Source organism: Pleurodeles waltl, chromosome 4_1, assembly GCF_031143425.1.
Source record: "Pleurodeles waltl isolate 20211129_DDA chromosome 4_1, aPleWal1.hap1.20221129, whole genome shotgun sequence".
Lineage (NCBI taxonomy): Eukaryota > Metazoa > Chordata > Amphibia > Caudata > Salamandridae > Pleurodeles > Pleurodeles waltl.
This window is the reverse complement of record NC_090442.1, coordinates 748,939,847-748,962,905: the sequence shown is the minus strand read 5'-3', so window position 1 is coordinate 748,962,905 and position 23,059 is coordinate 748,939,847. Positions and strand designations below refer to the sequence as shown.

The 23,059-nt window shown below is 49.0% G+C and overlaps 1 protein-coding gene across 1 annotated transcript in view; it reads right to left on the bottom strand.

The window, feature by feature from the left end:
* SND1 (staphylococcal nuclease and tudor domain containing 1) overlaps positions 1-23,059 on the bottom strand; it is a 1,722,638-nt gene that overhangs the window by 76,717 nt on the left and 1,622,862 nt on the right. Inside the window, exon 21 of the mRNA XM_069229374.1 lies at positions 5,950-6,063. Within this exon, the coding sequence (XP_069085475.1) occupies positions 5,950-6,063 (114 nt within the window). The remainder of the gene's footprint in view (positions 1-5,949; positions 6,064-23,059) is intronic.

Genomic DNA, 23,059 nt, shown 5'->3' with positions numbered 1-23,059 from the left:
GTCAACCAATCAAATACATGCTAAAACGCTATGGTTAGGGTTTGGGGAGACAAACACAGGACTGAGCCAAAACCCAATTTAAGTATTGGTATTATCCACAAAAGATCATGGACAAACAGCTAAAAGCTGTCTGCAACAGAGGACTAAAAAAGGGTAACAGCTGAAATTCAAGCAGAATTAAGAGATGGCTGAATGAAGCACCATATGGCTGATTTAGGAAACCATCAATCAATCAGTCATTTGTAGATCGCGTCACTGTCACTCCTGGGGGGTATCTGGGCACTTGGGAGCAATGTCTCTGTCAAACAGCCATGTCTTGAGTCTCTTTCTGAAGTCTACTAGTGAGGGTGCAGTTCGGAGGGGGAGGGGTACTTCATTCCAGGCCTTGGCGGCGATAAAAGACAGAGCAGCCGCCGCTGCAACTGCGCCGGATTCTTGGTGTATGTGCAAGGGCCACAGAGGAGCAGCACAGGTGCCGGGTGGATTGGTGGACATGTAGATGGTGGCTGATGTACTCTGGTCCTTGATCGTCTAAGGCTTTTTAGGCATGTGTGAGGAGCTTGAAATGAAATCTCTTCTGGACAGGGAGCCAGTGGAGCTTTCTGAGGTGGGGGTTGATGTGGGTGCACCTGCGAAGGTAAAGGATGAGTCTGGCAGCAGTGTTCTGTATTGTCTGGAGTCTCTTTAGAAGCTGGGAGGACATGCTGGAGTAGAGAGCGTTGTCGCAGTCAAGGTGGCTGGTGACGAGGGGCTGGTTGATTGTTTTCCTGGTGTTGGATGGGATCCATATGAAGTTTCTGCGGAGCGTGTGGAAGCAGTAGGAGGCAACAGCATTGATTTGGCGCTTCATGGTCAGCTCACTGTCGAGGATGACACCAAAGTGCGAGCGTGGTCTGTAGGCGTGGGAGCAGGTCAGAGTTCGGCTGGCCACCAGCTATGGTCCCAAATGGAGGTGTTTTTCCTAACCATCAGGACGTCAGTCTTGTCAAAGTTTAGCTTCAGGCAGTTGGTCCATCCAATCTGCTACGGTGGTCATGAAGTTGCGGAAGTTGGTTCTGGCGGTGGAGTGGTCTTCAGTAAGTGAGAGGATCAGTTGAGTATCATATGTGTAGAAGATGATGATGATATTGAGTCTGTGGGATCTAACGATGTCAGCCAGTGGGTCATGTAGGTATTGAAAAGAGTGGGACTGAGGGATGAGGTACGCCACAAGTGATGCTGTTTGCTGCGGAGGTGTAAGGCAGTAGTCGGACACTGAGTGTGTCTTGTCAGGAAGGAGGCGATCCATTTTAGGGTGTAGTTTTGTATTCTGGTGCTGTGGAGTCTGTTGATAAGAGTGTGGTGGGAGACTGTGTCGAACGCAGCTCATGGGCCAAGGAGGATTACAGCGGCGGTATCATCATTGTTGAGGAGTGCTTTGATGTTGTCATTGTCAGCAATGAGTGCAGTCTTGATGCTGTGGTTAGGACGGAAACCTGATTGGGAGGTGTCCTGTATATTGTTTTCTTCCAGGTAGCTGGTCAGCTAATGATAGATGTTCTTCTAGAGTACTTTGGCCGGGTAGGGGGAGTAGAGAGATCGGTAATTCTTGAGTTTGTTGGGTTCAGCAGAGGTTATTTTTTTTTTCCAGGACGGAATTGATTTCAGAGGTGATGGAAGTGTTGATGCTGGAGAGTTTCATGCAGATGGGGTTGGTTTTGAGGTTTGAACAGGTGATGGGGGCATGGGTTGGTGGGTGCCCTGGAGTGAATAAATGACATGATGGCTGAGGTGAACAGAGTGGTGAGCTGTGCCCACGTGGAGATCGTACTGTTGGTGTGCGCTGGGGGGCGTAGAGAGCTGAGGTTGGAGATCATGGGTTGGGGGTCAAAGTTGTAGATGGTGGCGATCTTGCTGTGGAAGTAGTCAGAGGGTGTTGCAGAGTTCTTGGGAGGGGTGGATGGTGTTCTTGGTGGTTTCTGGGTGGGAGTATTCTTTGACTAGTATGAAAAGTTATTTTGTGTGGTTGGATGCAGAGTCAATGCGGGTCGTGATGGCTGCTCTCTTGGCCTTCTTGAGTTGTTGTTGGTGGTAGTCACAAGGGGCTGCTTTGTGTGCTGTTCTGTAGGAGGGCTTCCTGGTGGATCGTCATTGTTTTCGTGAGTTTGTAGCAGCTGCTCTTGGTGGCTCTGAGCTCCGAAGTGTACCAGCTGTCGTTTGCTGGTTCTGGCTGGTTTAAGCCGGTAACTCAGTCTGCGCGTTTGGTGATCCAGGAGGAGAAGGTCATGATGGCCTGGTCGAAATCAGATGAGGCCCTGGGTTTGGAAGAGCTGACAGCCTACATCCACTGTGATTCACTTACTCTGCTCCAGTTGCAGTGGCCAGTTATATGGTTCCTGGTGGTGGTGTGATGGGCGTTGGCAGTGGTGAAGTGGATGGTGCTGTGGTCAGACCAGGAAAGTTCTGTGACGTGGATGAATCGAACTGTCGCTGGAGGGGAAGAAGAGAGGGGGGGTTTGCATGCGTGTCTGGCCTTTTGTGTGGGTCCACTGACTAGATGGGTGAGGCCTATGTTGCTCAAGTTCTCAAGGAGGGTGGTGGCGCTGGCGTTGTTGGAGTCGTCTATGTGGAAACTGAGGTCGCCGATTCAAATGTAATGTTTGGAGTCGATGGTTATTGGTGCAATGATGTTGGGGATAGTGTTGCAGAAGGCTGGTCTGGGTCCTGGGGGGCTGTATACCAGGGTGCCTCTTAGGGTAATTTTGCCATCAGTTTGTAAGTTGGAATCTGAAGTGTTTCAGGAGGGGTCATCATTGGAGGCGATGCATCAAATGGTATTCTTGAATATGATGGCAATGCCCCAGCTGTGTTTGTTGGTGTGGTCTTGTTGTATTATCTTGCAGCTGTTGGGTCCTCGGAGATGGAGATGGTTAAAAGCAGGGCTTAGAATAGGTTACAGTCATGGTGCTTATAAGACCACTTCAATGCTTTTTGGTAACTGATGTCATGATGAACCACAATGAGGACTCTTGCAGGAAGGAGGAAGGGTCAAGGCTACAATGAGGCAGTTTCTAGCCTCCTGGCTCTGTTCCCTCTTGTTGAAACATCACATCACAGATACTACACAGCAAAAGATGAAAAAAGGGTAAAATATGGCCTCCGTCACATGGATCTGGAGACCATACCCTATCACGTTCCAGTTCTGACATTTTCGCTGCTAAGGAGTCGAAAACAATAGGAAAGTACTACAGTGAAACCCTGGAAGCTTTGTAAACACAGTACTCCTACAATATCGAAGAACAATGAGGGCCACAAGCCAGAGAACATTACAGAAATCTAAGCTGTAAGCACACGTGCTATGCAAGTACTTGCTGATAAAACGTGTTGCTAGGAAACTGGTTATAGTAGAGAGGAAAAAAAAACCATACAGCTAAGTTCATAGAAATATTGATTTAAGGCGATTACTCATGCAGAGAAACAGAAAAATATGAAATATTAAGACAGACAATTCAACATAAATGTCTAACAATTTTACAAAAGGATCAATTGTATATGGTGCAACATGGCTTTTAAACACAATATTTAATCGTTCATAAGTACTTCCATCAGTGGCACCCTGCAGGTTTAAAATATGGTGAGGCTCCATGGTGCCAAACTCACCATATTTGTGGCTCCCCTCCGGTGTGGCACTTCACTTCCACGTCCACAAGCAGGAATGGAAGGACTGCAGTCCTGCTCAGTGGAAATGGATTCCACCCAATACTGGAGCTGCTCTCATGCGGTTTTCAGCATAACAGCAGCCCCAGGATTCGTGGGAGAGGGGGGGGGGGATTCTGTGCCAGCAATCCCCTGGCTGTCTGACAGCCCTGGGAGTGCTGGGTCTACAGCATGCATGCCAGCCAACCCGACATGCGCACCAAAAGGGGCAGCAGTCAACCTAAACTTGCAGGATGTAGCCCCGCCCCATGCCCTCACGCTGCAGACAGCGCAAAGGCAAAATAAAATGGCATTATTATGCAATTTCATTTATTTGTGTTTGCCTGCTGCGCTCGCAACGCTCCTCCTGGAACCATCATCCACAGTTTATGTTATACAAGTTCAAACAAGGGGACAAAATTGGCAAGACGCGGCATAAAAGGCAAAGCCAGCCCGAGTCGATATGTAGTTGAGCACGGTATTTACAAAACTACTTATTGAAGCTGCACGTTATAGCTAAGGTGGAAATGGCAACCTATAGCAGCAGTGGCTTTCCACTCCACTTCCCCACTGGGTTAACGCTTATGACACAACCGCGTCCAGGGTGGAGGACGAGAACAGGGAAGATGTACACAGTAAACACCAAATGCAGGAACTAGAAAATATAACTTCCATTTGCCTTAAAGCTTACTAAAACGGAACAGTGTTCTAAAAACTAAAAATGAAGTTCGCTAAATTAGCGGCCCTGCTGTAAAAGCACACCATAGCTTCGAGATCCTTATCGTGCTTTAAGGAAAAATCACTGTGTCCTATTCAAGTGCCCACCATCAAAAAAACACTGAAAAAAGCAACTGGATCACTATATGCAGCACTCCTACTCGAGCACCTGGAAGGGTGCAGGGGAGAAACGGGCAGTCAATGCCACACTTGTAAATGTTTCTGGACCTGCTTTGAGCAATTTTCAAATGAATCCATGGGAGTGCATGTTCACTTTAATTCAATTTAATTCTTGAACATGTTTTGGTTGTTTAAACCCACATTATCCTGATAGTGCTAAGGGGTTATTGTCGTAAAACTGTATGCCCACCACATCCACAGCAGAACATGGTCAATCAACATGGAGAAAGTAAAGAATATACACTAAATTTCTCACTCATTCCTAACTATTGCCCAAAAACTATAGTTCACAAGGCCACCAAATCCCAGCTATTCAATCGTGGTAACAGCGTAACATTCCTAGAAAATAAACTGTTGTTTCAAAGAGTTGTTTCAAAGATCACTGGCCATCGAGACTTCAACTACTGCAATGTGATCCACACGTTCACCCAAAAACACAGACATGGTACAACAAGATGAAAGGCAGGCTGTGACAAAACAAAGAGCACCCAAATCCACGTTTACTATCTGAAGTAAACCTCAAGACCCTGGCAAAATCACCAGACATATTTAAGAGCTACTGACCAGGGGGAGAGATAATCTGCAGATGTTGCCCCCACAGTGGACTAACAGAATCATGCAACACTCACATCATAAGCAGAGAGAAGCTGAAGAGGTCAGGTTTCTGGGAGAACACCACTGCAGACGCTGAAATGCTGGAAAGGATGGCACCCATCCGTGACAACTCAGCTAAACCTCCCACTCTGAGTCTGGAAAAACAACCTGCTGTAATGAATCAGCAGCTGCTGATGTGCTGCACAGGCTGCAGCAACCGAGTGACACTAGACTGGGTAACAACTTATAGTATCCCTTCCTTACCTGCATGTTTCTCACCCCTAGCTGGTGGCACCTGCTGAGGGCTTCTACCATCCAATGTCTATATTTGTCACACTTCTGATAATATATTTGCTCATTCTATCTCCAGCACTGTCCATACTCTCTGCACCACCAGCATCACCCACTCTCTGACTACCATCGTACCCTCAAAATTCCAACAATCCCATTAATCACATGTGCATGCAACCTTCCTCTAGTTTAATCTCCATCCTGGGTCAAGATGCAACTTTGGCTGACAAACGTCAGAAACAAATCTGAACAAATGATTAACCCATGGATTGATGGTCCATGAAGACCTCTGACAGGATTAAAATACACCTTGGTGGAATCTCATCTCTTACTCTGGAACAGAAAAACTGAGTTCACACAATTTCGCTTAACTTGCTGCTAATGCACAGGTTTCAAAGAGATGACCTTAATCACCATGATATGCGTAGAACACACAAGAAACGCTTCATTGCTCATACCACCATCTTAACAGTTGAGCACTGCTATACTTACATCTTGTGGGATCTGGATGAAAGCGAAAGAATACTCAATGGCCTGTGCAGGGAGGGCCCGCGTGCTGAAGGTTGGAGGTAGAGTGCCCAGTCGTGTTGAGGAAAGACTCTCTCTCTGCAGGGGAAAAAAGACCAAGAAGCTCTTGTAAAGGTCTCTCAGACATGGATCACAAGGAAAGGTTGAACATGCTTGAGAGGAAGAAATGCACAGGAGATCTGCAGCCGTTGCCCTTCCAAGAATATGCTCAAACACAGCTGTATATACAAACAACAAATACTAGACCACAAGAGGCGCACTGAGCAGCTGGCTGGAGTCTCCCCACAGAACAACTCTTCTTTTATTTCAGCTAACACTTCACGTACAACGAACCTGTGCAAAGACCAGAGACATTGTGCGATTCGTCTCCTTTCTTAATAGGATGCAAACTCCTATGCACAACTACAAGCAGCTACCTAACATGAATTGCTGGACTTGCTTTCACGAACCATGTAATTTTTGTGTAAATCCCTGAAAAGACAACTGACTCCCAGGGTGTCCAAAGAGAACCCCAGACCCAGCTTGCATGTGTCCCTCTCATCCCCCATCCCACCTTCAGAAGGCACAAAATTCAGGTACTCTTCCCTTTATAGCCACTACTACTAGATTATGGCGCTTTCAATTCTTTGTAAGTGTGATTAGAGATAAAAGCTGGTGCCAAAGGACAGGACTGACTGAAGGCGACTAATGTCAGAGTCCAATGGGCTAGGTGTAAAACTGTGCTTCCAAAAAGGCTTCTTCACTGGCCACTCAGCAGATTAAAGGTGTTCGCAGGTTAGTGAGTTTTGTAAATTCAAATAGTTTTCAAAGTGTGATCAAACGATCTGCAAATTTTCTTTTACCATCAATGATTATTATTATGTATTCATTTGTGGTCTTGGTGTGAAGTTTACGTTTTTTCTGCCAAAATAAATACTTTTCAGTTAATCGTTGCTCCTGACAAAATCTTCAGTCCATTGCTCCCCTCCTCCAACAGCTTAGCTCTTTTGTTGTGACGCATCAACTGTGACCAGCGACGAGGCCCAGAAAGTTAGCACTGGCCAACAATTCTCACATTAAGTGAATGTGCAGTTGATTCAACAACCTCTTGAAGGCTTTGACATGCGTCAAGGTGCCAAGTTCCTCTTACATCTTTTTGCTTGTCCTTTTTCACTTTTGCTTCAGCAGTAGAGCATTTTAAAATGCCTGCAACTAATCAGGGCTTGTATACATGAAAGGTGGAGGAATTAAGGAGGTGAGTTCATCAGCAAGACAAGGGTCTTAAGAAGCAACAGTCTGTGGATCAACACAAAAGCCCATAGTTGCTGCCATAGCACACACTCTCCCCAAAACAGTAAACTGAATAAATACCTAGGGTACCCTCACGCTTTTCCCCAGATAATTTAATCATAAGGTCCACTTCACAGAACAAAGGAGTGAGGGCATTGCTTTCATAAAGGCCAGCATACTGGACCTTTGTCTAAAGCCTAGCTCATGGCAGCCGGGTGAATTGTTGCACCAGAAACAGTGCAACACGCTACACAAACACACGCAAAAGCGGTTAATATTCAGTGTTATTGCTTTAAAGCAGCCGATTTAGTACATAAACGTGCGATCTGAAGAATAGCAAAACTTATAAACAGTAATAGTCTCAAGATGAAGTAGCAATTCAAAGATAATAAAGAATATTTCACAAGGATTATGGCTATATTTCACAATGTGGAGTACGGTTTTGGACACATGGAGTTTGGGCAAGCTCCTTGTTGAGACTGGTGATTCTCTAATCCTAGGAATCGTTGCAGCTCTTTATCAGCAGATCCGCGACCTCCGAGGCCAGTGCTCGTGGGCCGCCATAGAGACCCACCCAGTGTCCAGGGGATCTGGTTATGGAGCTCACCATAGGGTATTTGTAATATGGAGCCAGATGTATCTAAACGTTATAAACTGCCATAGTGCTTCAGTCCACAAGCTGTGGATCGTGGTACCCAGGAGCCTACTAGCTTTGGACCTGTGCAGAGAAAGGCAGATGGAGGATGGGTTGGGGGAGGGACAGTGTAGCATGTGCTCACACTTCTGTAACCCATGCCAAAGGCTGGTAGGATACTCCCATGGCGCCAGCATTCGACGGAAATCTTCTTACTAGTCTCTGCACGTCGACGAGGACGTCACTCTAGCCCACGCGACGCCGTCTGACGTCATACAGGCAATAAGAGGTCCTCGACGACGTGCGGACGTCAGTACCAATCATTTTTTACGTGCATGAGAACAATCAGGCAATGCAATGAAAGAGCAAGGCAACATCCCATTACATTGTAAAAATACACAACATTGCATGAATAACTGTAAATCTTTTATATATATATATATATATAACTCTCTCTTTTAAAAATATATATACACATCAAGTATATACACAAAGATATATACATATATACATATATAAATATAATATATACAACATCTATTGCACCCTCAGAGACCAAGAGGAGCGTACTCTAGGATTACTTGGTAAGACCAGAAAGGCAACGGGGAGGCGGGTGGGACCGTGAGGAATCCACAGGTAGCTAATGTATCCACCAGAAAAGTCGTTACCGAAGGTAAGTAACTCGTTCTTCTGATGGATACAACTACCTGTGGATTCCTCACCTAATGAATAGAGTCCCAAAGCAATACCACGCCCGGCGGTGGGTGCCTAAATGGTCAAACCAAGAAATCCTGCAGCACTGACCGTGCAAAATGGCCGTCCCTTCTAACCTCAGAATCCAAACAGTAATGTTTTGCAAAAGTGTGAAGGGACGACCAAGTTGCGGCCTTGCAGATGTCGACCACAGGAACACCTCTGGCCAAGGCCGAAGTGGCCGACTTAGCTCTGGTGGAATGAGCTCTAATGCCCTCAGGAGGATCCTTCTTTGCCAAAGAGTAACAGATTTTAATGCAAAGAACAACCCATCTGGATAGTGTTCTCTTGTGGACTGCCTTTCCTCTCCTCTTGCCCACGTATCCAATAAACAGCTGATCCTCCAGCCTGAAATCCTTTGTTCTATCAATAAAGAAGCTCAACGCTCTCTTTGGGTCCAGACGGTGCAGTCTTTCTTCCTCTTTGGAAGGATGAGGCGGAGGATAGAACGTGGACAAAGTAATTGCCTGAGCCAAATGGAAGGGTGAAACAACCTTCGGGAGGAAAGCAGCCTTGGTCCTCAACACCACCTTATCCCCATAAAAAGTTGTATAAGGGGGCTTTACTGATAAGGCCTGCAACTCACTCACTCTCCTTGCTGATGTTATTGCTATCAGGAAGACTGTTTTTAAAACCAAATACCTTAAGGGGCAAGAATGCATAGGTTCAAAAGGGGACCCCATAAGGAAAGTCAGGACCAACGACAAATCCCATTGCGGCATAACGAATGGCTTTGGAGGATATTTATTTAGAAGACCTTTCAAGAATCTAATAACAATAGGGGATTTAAATAAAGATGGTTGGTCTGGAAGACATATGAAGGCTGACAAGGCCGATAAATAACCCTTAATGGTAGTCACTGCACAACCTTTCTGCGCTAGTGACAGAGCAAAAGACAAAACGTCCGATAGATGAGCATGCAAAGGATCAATCTGCCTCTCTCCACACCACGCAACAAATTTAGACCATCTATTAGCGTAGATAGATTTAGTGGAGTGTCGCCTGGCCGCTAATATAACATCCACTACCTCTGCGGGAGAGAGAAGGAACTCAGGTTGCCCCGTTCAATCTCCAGGCATGTAGGTGCAGACTCTGGAGGTTGGGGTGTAGAACCTGCCCCGGCGACTGCGAGAGGAGGTCTGCCCTGAAAGGGAGACGGAGCGGAGGGCACATTGAGAGTTGGAGAAGGTCGGAGTACCATACCCTCCTTGGCCAATCCGGAGCTATTAGGATGACTAGAGCCCGGTCCTGGCAAATCTTCCTCAATACTTGAGGAATCAAGGGTATGGGAGGAAACGCGTAAAGCAACTGGCCGCACCAGGTTATTTGAAACGCGTCCCCCAACGCTCCCTGCATCGGATACTGGAGGCTGCAGAATAACGGACAATGCGCGTTCTCTCGAGTGGCAAACAGATCTATCCGAGGAAACTCCCACCTCTGGAAGATTAAACGGACTTGATCTGGATGGAGACGCCACTCGTGGTCTGCCGAGAAATGGCGACTGAGACTGTCCGCACGCACGTTCAAGACTCCGGCCAGATGGTTTGCTATCAAGCAAATCTGATGGTCCTTTGCCCAGGACCATAGTCGAAGAGCTTCTCTGCAGAGAAGGTACAACCCCACTCCTCCCTGCTTGTTTATGTACCACATCGTGGTAGTATTGTCCGTTAGGACCTGTACCGACTGACCACGAAGGGAAGGGAGGAAGGCCTTGAGAGCCAGACGTACAGCCCGTAACTCTAACAGATTGATGTGAAAAGACCTTTGATCTCCAGATCCCCCAGATGAGCTCCCCACCCTAGAGTGGAAGCATCCGTTATGACTGTGGCCACTGGTGGCGACTGCTGGAACGGCTTTCCTTGTGAAAGATTGTTGCTTGCAATCCACCACTTCAAATCCACAGCAGCATCTCTGGAGATCTTGACAGTACCCTCTAGATCCCCTTTGTGTTGAGACCACTGCCTTCGGAGGCACCACTGAAGAGCCCTCATGTGCCAGCGAGCATGCGTGACCAACAGAATGCAGGAGGCAAACAGACCGAGCAGACGAAGGACCTTGAGGACTGGAACTACCGCTCCATTTCGAAACATTGGAACCAAATCCTGAATATCTTGAATCCGCTGAGGCGGAGGAAAGGCCCGACCCAATGTTGTATCCAGTACTGCCCCTATGAACAGGAGGCGCTGAGAGGGCTCTAGGTGAGATTTGGGCTCGTTCACCGAAAAACCCAGGTCGAACAACAACTGGGTTGTTGACTGCAGATGATGCGACACAAGCTCCGGGGACTTGGCTTTGATCAACCAGTCGTCCAAGTAAGGGAATACTGCTATCCCCTTCCTTCTGAGTTCTGCCGCAACCACCGACATCACCTTCGTGAAGACTCGAGGTGCTGAAGTAAGACCAAACGGAAGGACCGCAAACTGATAGTGCTGCGATCCCACCACAAACCGGAGATACTTCCTGTGTGACTTGAGAATCGGGATATGAAAGTAAGCATCCTGCAAGTCGACAGACACCATCCAGTCTTCCTTGTTCAACGCCAAAAGCACCTGTGCTAGGGTCAGCATCTTGAACTTTTCCTGCTTGAGGAACCAATTCAAGATCCTCAGGTCCAGAATTGGTCTCAAACGACCATCCTTCTTGGGTATCAGGAAATACCTTGAGTAACATCCTCGACCCCTTTCCTGCTCTGGGACCAACTCCACCGCGCCCTTTGAAAGGAGGACTTGTACCTCCTGTTCTAGCAACAGGAGGTGTTCTTCTGAACAATAAGAAGGGCGGGGCGGGATGAGGGGCGGGAACTCCCGAAAGGGAAGGGTGTAGCCTTTTCCCACAATACTGAGAACCCACGTGTCCGTTGTAACAGTCTTCCATTTTGTGAGAAAATGCTGTAATCTTCCCCCTACAGGAGAGGAGTGAGTGGGAAATGGCGGAAGCCTAAGGCTGCTTCCCCTGCTGCACCCCGCCAGAGGATGAGGAAGAGGCAGAGTGCTGCTGAGAGGCTCCTCTGGTGCGGACCCTACCTCTCCCCCTAAAAGATCTATAGGGATGGGAAGAGGCAGGTTGCTGATATCTTCCCGGAAAGGAAGAGGAGGAAGAGCAACGCCCAAATCCACGAAACCTCCTGAAAAATCTGGAAGAGGCCGTGGCAGAAGGAGCTTGGAGCCCTAACGACTTAGCCGTGGCCCTGCTTTCCTTAAAACGTTCCAAGGCCGAATCAGCCTTGGCCCCAAACAGTTTGTCCCCATCAAACGGGAGATCCAACAATGTGGACTGTACATCCGCAGAAAAGCCCGAGTTACGGAGCCAGGCCTGTCTCCTTGCCACCACAGTTGTGCCCATTGCTCTGGCTACCGAGTCAGTGGTATCCAGTCCCGTCTGGATAATCTGGGTCGCAGCAGCCTGGGCATTTGAAGCAAGATCCAAAAGACCCTGGGGAAGTTCTGTAAACGATGAGGAAATGTCATCCATCAGAGCATGAATATACCTCCCCAGGATACAGGTTGCATTAGTGGCTTTTAACGCCAGACTGCAGGACGAAAAAATCTTCTTGGACTGCGCCTCTAGTTTCTTAGAATCTCTGTCCCCAGGCACCGTCGGGAAAGAACCAGGCGCTGACTTGGATGAACAGGAGGCCTGCACCACCAAGCTCTCCGGCGTAGGGTGCCTAGATAGAAAACTAGGGTCAGTCGGAGCCGCCCGATACCTCCTGGCCACGGCTCTGTGAACTGCTGGGGAAGATGCCGGCCTCTTCCACACCTCTAACACCGGATCCAGCAGAGCGTCATTAAATGGCAAAAGAGGCTCCGCCGCAGCTGAGGCCGGATGTAACACCTCTGTTAAAAGGTTTTGTTTAGCCTCCACCACCGGCAAAGGCAGGTCCAAAAAACTAGCTGCCTTCCGTACCACTGCATGAAAGGAAGCAGCCTCCTCAGTATATTCTCCCGGGGACGAAAGATCCCACTCAGGGGAAGTGTCCAGCCCACTGGCCGACTCCAGACCACGCAGCCCATCACCCGAGTCCTCTAGCTCTCCTTCCTCCAGGGCTCGTTGGTACTCCTGCTCCTCTAATACACGGAGAGCACGTCTCCTCGAATGAAGTCGTTGTTCAATACGCAGAGTTGACAATGCCTCCGCCGAAGTCGAAGATCGGCGCCGATCTTCAGAAGCCACCGACGCCGCGTCCGGCGCCGACGAAAGAGCAGCTGAAGCAGATGGACCCACCGGAGTCACAGGCCGAAATCCCGACGTCGACGGGATGGAAATCCCTGGGGCCAATCCTTCTGAAGCCACCGGAGCGGCCACCGGCGCCGACACTGGCGCCGAGCCCACGTTCCCAAAAGGGAGAAAGGGCATAAAGGGTGCCGGCCGAAGAGGCGCAGGATCACCCAAAGAAAAGGCCAAAGGCCCAGCCGGAGCACCCCCTGGAGCCATCTGTTGGAAGATGGCATACATTGCATTCAAGAATGCAGAACTATCGGCTCCAGGGGTGGGAAAAGCCGGATACTGAGGTGCCTGTCTCGGAGGCGACCCCGACGCCGGCCTCGACGTCTGCGCCGGAGAAAACACCTGAGGCTCCAATACCTCAATCACCGACTCCTGTCCAGGTGAAGTTGGAGACGCCGGAGAGGGCAACGGCGTCGAAGGATGCGGCGTAACCGTGGGACTAATCTCCCATGTCCTTCGGCGCCGATCCGAAGACCTGGAACGAGTCTCCTTCGAATGACGCCGAGATTCTCTACGGCGCCGGGAGTCTCGATGACGCCGATGTCTTGGAGAAGAAGACTTCTTGTGATGCTTCTCCTTCGATTTTGCCATAAACAGCTTCGCCTCACGTTCTTTGAGGGCCTTCGGATTCATGTGCTGGCATGAATCACAAGTCGAGACGTCGTGGTCGGAGCTCAAACACCAAAGGCAATCGGAATGAGGATCCGTCACCGACATCTTGCCTCCACACTCACGACAAGGCTTGAATCCAGACTTTCTCTGCGACATTATTACCACAGCGAAAGGCTACGCAGCAAAAATACACTGTAACCACAAAAGTAACAGTTGCTCCCTCGAAGATAACCGTTTCGAATGCACGGAAAAAAGGGAACTGACGTCCGCACGTCGTCGAGGACCTCTTATTGCCTGTATGACGTCAGACTGCGTCGCGTGGGCTAGAGTGATGTCCTCGTCGACGTGCAGAGACTAGTAAGAAGATTTCCGTCGAATGCTGGCGCCATGGGAGTATTCATTAGGTGAGGAATCCACAGGTAGTTGTATCCATCAGAACGTGCGATCTGAAGAATAGCAAAACTTATAAACAGTAATAGTCTCAAGATGAAGTAGCAATTCAAAGATAATAAAGAATATTTCACAAGGATTATGGCTATATTTCACAATGTGGAGTACGGTTTTGGACACATGGAGTTTGGGCAAGCTCCTTGTTGAGACTGGTGATTCTCTAATCCTAGGAATCGTTGCAGCTCTTTATCAGCAGATCCGCGACCTCCGAGGCCAGTGCTCGTGGGCCGCCATAGAGACCCACCCAGTGTCCAGGGGATCTGGTTATGGAGCTCACCATAGGGTATTTGTAATATGGAGCCAGATGTGTCTAAACGTTATAAACTGCCATAGTGCTTCAGTCCACAAGCTGTGGATCATGGTACTCAGGAGCCTACTAGCTTTGGACCTGTGCAGAGAAAGGCAGATGGAGGATGGGTTGGGGGAGGGACAGTGTAGCATGTGCTCACACTTCTGTAACCCATGCCAAAGGCTGGTAGGAGCCTGCGATGCTCTGCAGAAATAGCAGAAGTGGGAATCATTAACCACCTGGTGTCGCTCAGGTGCACTTCTTTTAAATGTTGCTGTATTTCTCCACAATCGCTGTTGTGGAGTCACTGGAAGGCTTCAAGGTGCTCTGCTCTCCTTGGGCTTGTTTATGGCCCCTTGCTGAGCAGTCCTTCAAGACCATAGGTTGAGACAGCAGCAGGTATATCAGCAGAACTACAGGCTTTATTCAAGCCAGGGACAGACTCAGCTCTACGTCCACAAAGTACCAAGGTTATCACAGGTCGAATCAGCAATATTCTTCAAAGTGATAAAGAGAAGGTCTAGCTCACAATTAGTAGAAGTAGGAACTACTATGATGTTAACCAACCAGGAACCTGACACTTTTCATTCTCTGAGACTATACACCAGAGGCTTCCTTGAACTGGACCTAAATCATGTACTGCAGCTCGAACCACACATGGGGGGAAAAAAGGCTTACCCTTTTGAAATCCGTGGACCCCCCCCCCCCCCCCCCTCCACCCCTCCCCGGATCACAACTAGTAGTTGGGGACCTTAATCTAAATGACCTGAGTACTTTATACGATTTGAACATCACAACAAAAAAGTACATAAAACAATCATGCATGAAACAAATACTCAAATTAAGAAATAGTTTATTTAGTTAACAAACGAAGGATCTACATTATTTAAAATGTTAATGGGACGGTGGGAGCGTTTCAAAATGTAATTTAGAAGAAAAAAGATGATAGTAGATTCTATAATATCACTGTCTTTTTACTCCTGATGCATGCTGTTTTTGTAGGCCCATACCAGTACAAATCGTCCATACGATATTTTGTTTGCTGTACTAGAACAATGGTAGGCCTGAGTAGGAGTGGTGGACTTCCAGGGCTCTGCGGACTCCAGTTTAAAAAACGCTAATATAAGGAGTTTCTCTTTAACACTGTTGGGCAGATGTCAGTTTTGACCCGCACTTTAGCGGGTAATATGCCTGGTTGAAAGCTCTGTGAATTATCTCCATATATTCCAGCAAGAAGTAGGAGGGTGAGGATGTGCATGGGGCAGAAGCAGGCCAAGGCTAAGATGAATGTTGCATTCAGAAGAAGGCCAAGAACAAACAGATTTCAAAAGCAGAAATCAATGTGCCACAAGCAGTGGCACTAACTTAAAAAACATATCAGGAAACACCATAAAGTACAAGTTACTTACCTTCGGTAACAAAATATCTGGTAGAGACATATTCTAGTTGCAGATTCCTTACCTTAGAATTTTCCCCCAGGCGTCGGCTGGATCTGCAGATTTTTTTCTTTGAGCAATACCCTTGCGCGTCGGTAGGTGGCGGTCGACTCCACAGGCGTCGTGGTCACCGTGATGACGTCGGGAGCAGTGCATAGACGCCACCCTCGTGCAGTGACGGCAGTTTCTTTCAATGACTTTCCACGCCAGATGGCAGAGCCGCGAAGAACACTGAGATTGGTGCGCCAGAGCTAAGGACCTGAAAGGAGGAATCCCTGTCCCTAGAAATCAGTTTGCAAGCAGGGAGGATGGGTGCGCAGTAAAGAATCTGCAACTAAAATATGTCTCTACCAGATATTTTGTTACCGAAGCTAAGTAAACTTGTACATCTGATAGAGACTTCTAGGTGCAGATTCCTTACCTTAGAATAGTTACCCAAGCAATGCCATCCTCTGTGGTGGGCTGCGAACTAAGATCATACTAGAAAGTCCTGCAGGACTGAACAACCAAAGTAGCTGTCCCGACAGACCTGACTCTCTAGGTAGTAATGCTTAGCAAACGTGTGCAGGGATGCCCACCTAGCTGCCTGACAGATATCCAGAACAGGAACTCTGCGTGGCAACGCAGTGGATGCAGCAGTGGCTCTGGTAGAATGAGCCCGCAATCTGACATGAGGTTGCTTTTTTGCCAAAGCGTAGCACATTTTGATGCAAAGAAGCACCCATCGAGAGATGGTACGCTTCTGCACCGCCTTCCCTCGCTTCGCACCCACATGGCCAACGAAGAGTTGATCGTCCACCCGGAAGTCTTTAGTACGATTGAGATAGAACGCCAACACTCTTTTTGGGTCCAGACAGTGGAGTCTCTTCTCCTTATGGGAAGGATGTGGGGGGTGCGTAGAAGGCAGGCAAAGTGATGGACTGGCCTACATGAAATGGTGTAACCACCTTGGGAAGGAAGGAAGCTCTACTGGGCAACACTACTTTGTCAAGGGGTACAGACCAGTATGGAGGTTTTGAAGAAACGGCCTGAAGCTCACTCACCCTGCGAGCAGAGGTGATAGCGACCAGACCAGAAAGACAGTTTTGAAGGTGAGGAGCCGGAAGGGACAATTGTGCATTGGCTCAAAGGGGGTACACATCAAATAAGTAAGTACAAGATTAAGATCCCACTGAGGCACGGTAAATGGAGGGGGAGGAAATAAGTGGGTGAGCCCTTTTAGGAACTTACTCACAATAGGAGATTTAAAGAGTGAGGGAGGATAAGTAGCCTAAGAAAGGTGGAAATGGCAGATAAATACCCTTTAAGGGTGCCCAAAGCAGAGCCATGCTGGGCTAAAGAAAGAATGAACCAAAGAACCTCTGACAGAGGAGCAGAAAGGGGATTAACAGATTTGTTGGAACACCATGCCAAAAATGTATTCCAACGACAGGCGTATACAGTTTTAGACGATGGATGCCTGGCTGCCAAGATAACATTGCAGACTTCGGGTGGAAAGGCAAAAGCCGTCACCTGTTGCCGCTGAATCTCCACACATGAAGGCAGAGGTTGGACATGTTCAGGTGCAGAACCGTTCCCTGTTGCTGCAACAGAAGGTCCGCCCGAAGAAGCAGTCTGAGTGGAGGATCGATAGGCATGCTTAATAGCTCTGGATACCACACTCTTCGAGCCCCGTCTGGAGCCACCAAGATGACTTGGGCCTGGTCGTTCCTGATTTTCTTGAGACCTCTGGGAAGAAGAGGGATAGGCAGGAGGGCGTAAAGGAGGCCAGGGCTCCACTCGAGACGAAAAGCATCTCTGAGCGAGTGCTGCCTTGGAAACGCCAACGTGCAAAACAGCTGACATTTCGCGTTCTCTGCGGAGGCGAACAAATCTAGCCAAGGCTCTCCCTACTTGTGAAAGAGACCTTGCGCCACCTCCAGATGGAGATGTCATTTGTGATCGACTGAGTCGATGGCTGAGTTTGTCTGCTCTGGCGTTGAGAGCCCACCAGATGTTGAACCATAAGGGTAATGCCCTGATGTTCCAGCCATGTCCAGAGGCATAGTGCCTCCAGACAAAGGGTCCAGGACCCTACCCCGCTCTGTTTGTTGGAGTACCACATGGTGGTAGTATTGTCCGTGAACATCTGCACCACTTTCCCTTTGAGAGAGGGAAGGAATGCTTTCAGCGCAAGCCTGATCGCCCGTAGCTCCAGCAGATTTATATGGAGCCCCGACTCTGCCGGAGACCAGAGACCTCTGATCTCCGCCTCTCCCATGTGGCCGCCCTAACCCAGAAGTGACGCATCTGTCACTATAGAAAGATCTGGGTGGGGAAGGGAGAAGGATCTGCCATTGACCCAATTGGATTCGAAAGCCACCACTGCATTGTCTTTCGCAGTCCCCTCTGAGATCTGGACCATGTCGGAGAGATTCCTCTGATGCTGCGCCCACTGGAACTTCAGGTCCCACTGCAGAGCCCGCATATGCCATCTGGCATGCGTTACTAAGCAGGATGCAGGAGGCCATGAGGGCCAGCAGCCTCAGTGTCAGTCTCACTGAAACCCAAGACCGAGGCTGAAAGATCAGAATCATAGCCTGAATGCCTTGGACTCGCTTTTCAGGAGGATCAGCCCGAAACTGCACTGTGTCCAGAACAGCTCCAATGAAAGGGAGCATCTGAGAGGGAGTCAGCACATTTATAGTGAACCCCAGCTGGTGCAGGAGGTTCGCCGTAGTCTGAAGGTGGGAGATGACTGTCTAGGGCGAGTGTGCCTTCAACAGCCAGTCGTCAAGGTAGGGGAAGACTGAGACCTCTAACCTGCGCAGATGAGCTGCAACCACCGCCATCACTTTCGTGAACACCCAAGGGGCGCTGCTAAGGCAGAAGGGGAGCAAGGTAAACTGAAAGTGCTCATGACCTACCACGAATCGTAGGTAACATCTGTGGGCAGGCAGGATGGGGATGTGGAAATAAGCGACCTGCAAGTCCAACGCTACCATCCAGTCTCCTGGGTCTAAGGCAGGCAGAACCTGAGCCAGGGTGAGCATCTTGAATTTCTCCTTCTTGGGGAAGTAGTTCAGGTCCCGAAGGTCTAGGATAGGAGGTAAGCCCTTGTCGTCCTTTGGTATCAGACAGTAGCACGAATAACAACCACAACCTACTTATGGCACAGGGACCCATTCTATAGCTCCCTTGGCCAAGAGAGCCGCGACTTCCTGGCAGAGAAGCGCCAAATGATCCTCTGGAAGATGATGGAAGGATGGCGGCATGTGTGGTGGTGCAGATTCAAAAGGGAGGGAGTAGCCCTTCCGAATAATCTGCAAAACCCACCCATCTGTGGTGATATGTTCCCAGTGGGGCAGGTGATGGCGGATCCTGCCACCAACTGGGTGGGAGTGAGGGGACGGACTAGGAGGGTTTGGAGGCTGCAGCGGGGGCATAGGTGGACTGGACATACTGCTGGTTCCCTGTCCCACGGTCATGTGGGATTCCGTGTCCTCGGCCACGCATAGGCTGGCCAGCGTGCGTGGCACGGTGGCTGGGTAGAGGATGTGACAGGGCGCCCCTTCCGTGTCCACGAAAGGGACGAAAAGCAGACTGTGGAGGGCGAGTGGCAGAGGAAAGACCGAGGGACCGAGCCGTAGCCCGGGAATCCTTGAATCTCTCCAAGGCCGAGTCCGCTTTGTTGCCGAAGAGACGGGTGCCATCAAAGGGAATGTCCATGAGTGACTGTTGGACATCCCCTGAGAAACCAGAAGTGCGTAACCAGGCATGGCGCCGTAAGGCCACTGCCGTTGCAACCGATCTGCCCAGAGAGTTGGTCGTGTCCAGCCCACAATGGATTGTGAACTTCGCCGCGTCTCTCCCATCATTCACTGCTTGGGAGACGATAGCACAGGCCTCCTCCGGTATCTGTGGCAGGACTTGAGCAACCGTAACCCAAAGGGAGTGGGTGTAACGGCCCAAAAGGCATGCAGTGTTCACAGATTGCAGCGCAAGACTGGAGGAAGAAAACAACTTCTTGCCAAACTGTTCCAGCCTTTTGGATTCACTATCAAGGGATGCGGAAGGGAACGCATCTGAAGAAGAGGAAGCCTGGATAACAAGACTCTCAGGTGTGGGGTTACGGGACAGGAATTTTGGGTTGTTCGGTGCAGGTCGATGGCGGCGAGCGATAGTCCTGTTTACAGGAGCCCCTGTGTTGGGTTTGAACCATGTACCCAAAAGGACATCTGAAGTAGAGCCCCAGGCTGAAGCACCTCGTCAGGAGATTAGACCTGACTTCTACAGTAGGTAGCCCAAGGCCGAGGACCTCAGCTGCCCTACTGACCACCATACCATAAGTTGCTCCCTCCGCCGTAGCCACGGTAGGAGGAGACAGCATGCCAGCGTCAGGAGAAGTATCCAGACCACTGGCTTCTCCCAAATCCTGTGCCCGGTCTATAGCAGGGTCATCCTGGTATTCATGAGGGTCCAGGGACCCCTCCAATTCCTCCCCATATTCGTACCCATAGGAAAAAGGGTCAGATTCCGACCTGGGGCGAATAGGCCCCACTGAAGCTGAAGTCGGCTGATGCCGCTCCGACTCATCGGGGATAAGAATTGGGTCGACGTCGATAGTGGGCACTACCGACGTCGGGAGCGTCGACAATCGGCCCGGCGCCAGGGAGGGTCTCGAAGGTGCAACTGGCACCGGTGTGGATCCGCGCACGGATCCAGAGGTGACCTCGGTGGCCAGGGCCAAAGCCGCCAGCGTGGAACCCGAAGGCCCCTCAGCCAAACCCCTTGGGCCCGAAGGCGCAGTATTGGGGTCGGCCCGCCCAAAGATGAGGCACATGGCCTCTTAAAACTCTTTCAGTTGGGCGGGGTTGCTCCGGCTCCAGGAAACTCAGGAAAGCGTGGAGTTGACCCTGACTTTAACCCGGTCTTCGGGGACATCTCGACGCACCAAAGTCGTACACAGAAAACTTCGACAAAACGGTCGATTTCGGCCAACAAATAGCCTAGGGTAGCTCTTCTCCAGATCAGCGCGTGGCGCGGAAAGAAAAGAACTGATGTCACTGCGCAAGGGTGGCGTCTATGTACTGCTCCAGATGTCATCACAACGACCACAACGCCTACGGAGTCGACCGACGCCACCTACTGACGCGCAAGTGTATTGCTAGAAGAAAAAATCTCCGGATCCAGTCTGACGCCTGGGGGAAAATTCAAAGGTAAGGAATCTGCAACTAGAAGTCTCTATCAGATATAACCCTTCAATCTAAAGTACGATTTGATAAAACCTTGCATATATGCGTAATCAATTTTTATTTGTAACCAAAGTTTGAGTGACCACGTCTCTTACTTTTTAGCATTATAAGGTTGACTTTCACTTAATGTGATCCAACCAGGCAACTGTTCAGAATGGGGTCACAACACAAATTTGGGCTCTGGACAACGAAGGAAAGGAAAAAACCTTGCTTTCATCTCCTATGAAAGCCGAGTGATTTTTTTTCTGACCTAGTGCAATTTCCGAGGCTAAGAGCCAACTGAATCGATGCTCCAAAATTAAATGCTCAAGGCGAAACTATAACTGCAAAGACCTATAATATCCAGGCCAGCAGTACACTTGGCATTTACGGAAGGGATCAACTACATGCTAATCAGTCATTGCCACAACCAAAAGTATGGCCATCCACAAAAATCTGTTATGCAGCGGCCCCTCTGAATTAGAACAAGTAATATCAGACCAATTTCGCCCTTGATGAGCTTCATCAGTGAATTGCACTTTGAGTTTCTATCAGAGAGCTATAGAGCCCACACCTAGGCATACCTTCTTTATTTATAGACTCTCACAGTGTAGAGCACAGCATGTGAGGGAAGGAAAACTTGAACAAGTTACTTACCTTTGGTAACACCTTATCTGGTAGAGACACAGACTAGTCGCAGATTCCTTATCTTAGAATTCTCCCCCAGGCGTCAGACTGGATCCAGAAACGTTTCTTCAGCAGTAACTTTGTGCGTCGGTAGAGGGCGTCAAGCAACTTCACAGCGACTTCGTCCCCAGACAGGATGCCAGCAGAGTCCATATATTCCATCCTCCGACGCGCTGACGTCAGTTTCTTCAGTGACTTGAAGCAGCACACCAACGCGGAGCCACAGAGAAACTGGCAATGGAATGGAAAAACAGTGCAATAGTGTATATGCCAACCAGAAGAAAGAAAGATGTTCTGGGACATAGCAGAACAGCAAAACACCCAAAACCACCGCGAGGGAGACTGAAGAGTACACAGTTTACAAGCGGGGAGGATGGGTGGCTCGATAAAGAATCTGCGGCTAGTCTGTGTTTCCAACAGATAAGGCGTTACAGAAGGAAAGTAACTTGTTCATCTGATAGAGACAACTAGCCGCAGATGCCTTATCTTAGAATAGGATACCCAAGCAATCCCAACCCGTGGCGGAGGGATGCGAACGGACCACACACCAGTCTTACAAGAACAACCCGGTAACACAGAGAAAGAACCAGGCTTGAGACAGAGTGACGAGAGAAAAACATAAATGACATACTAGACAAGTGAACTGCAATTCCTCTAGGAAAAAGCTAAGGTATGGCTGGGAAGGAAAAATCTCCACCGGAGTCTAGGCAGCAACCCCCCTCACCCATAGGGGAGGTACACAGTGAACAAACCAGCAGGATAAGGAAAGGAAACCCTGTAAAGGGCACCAGAAAGTGACACACATGTGAAATAAAACGTGTAAAAGAGTCAAAATAGAAAGACTAGCATAACTGAGACATACAACAATCTCACAGGCAGAAGGAGAAAGTACTCCAGACCGAAAAGCAAATGAAGACCAGATGGTGGGCCCAGACGGAGCAAAGAAACAGCACCAGGCCCAAAAGGGACAAGAAATTGGGAAAGTCCAGGAAAGTCTTGTGCAAGTGCAAAGTGTATAGACATACACCAGGCAGGGTAAGGAGAGAGCACTGAAGGAGAACCGGAACAAGGTAAAAGGAGCAGACGTTACAGTATAAACTCAGAGGGGAAGAAAAAGTATTGCCAGGAATGAAATCCAAGAATAAAGGATACCATCCTGGAAGGCGAAAAACAGGAACCGCGCTGCCTCAAGAAGGAGTACGAAAAAAGAACCCAGACCATCCTTCGGAAAACAAACCAAGAACCTGTGAACAATAGCACGGGGAGGTCCGAGCGTAGGATGGGGGCAGAGGAAAAAACCCCATAGAGAAGAGTACAGTATCAGCACAGTACAAAGCTAGAGATTTTATTTTCCGTAAAGGTAACCAAAAGGTACCTTGACGCCATAGGAGGGAGATGAACCCTTGACGCATAGTTGTTTATGACACCAAAGGAACAAGACTTGACCCCTGAGCTACAGCTCCTGGATGAGACGGGGAGCCAGTGCCTCAAAAAGCAAAAAGCA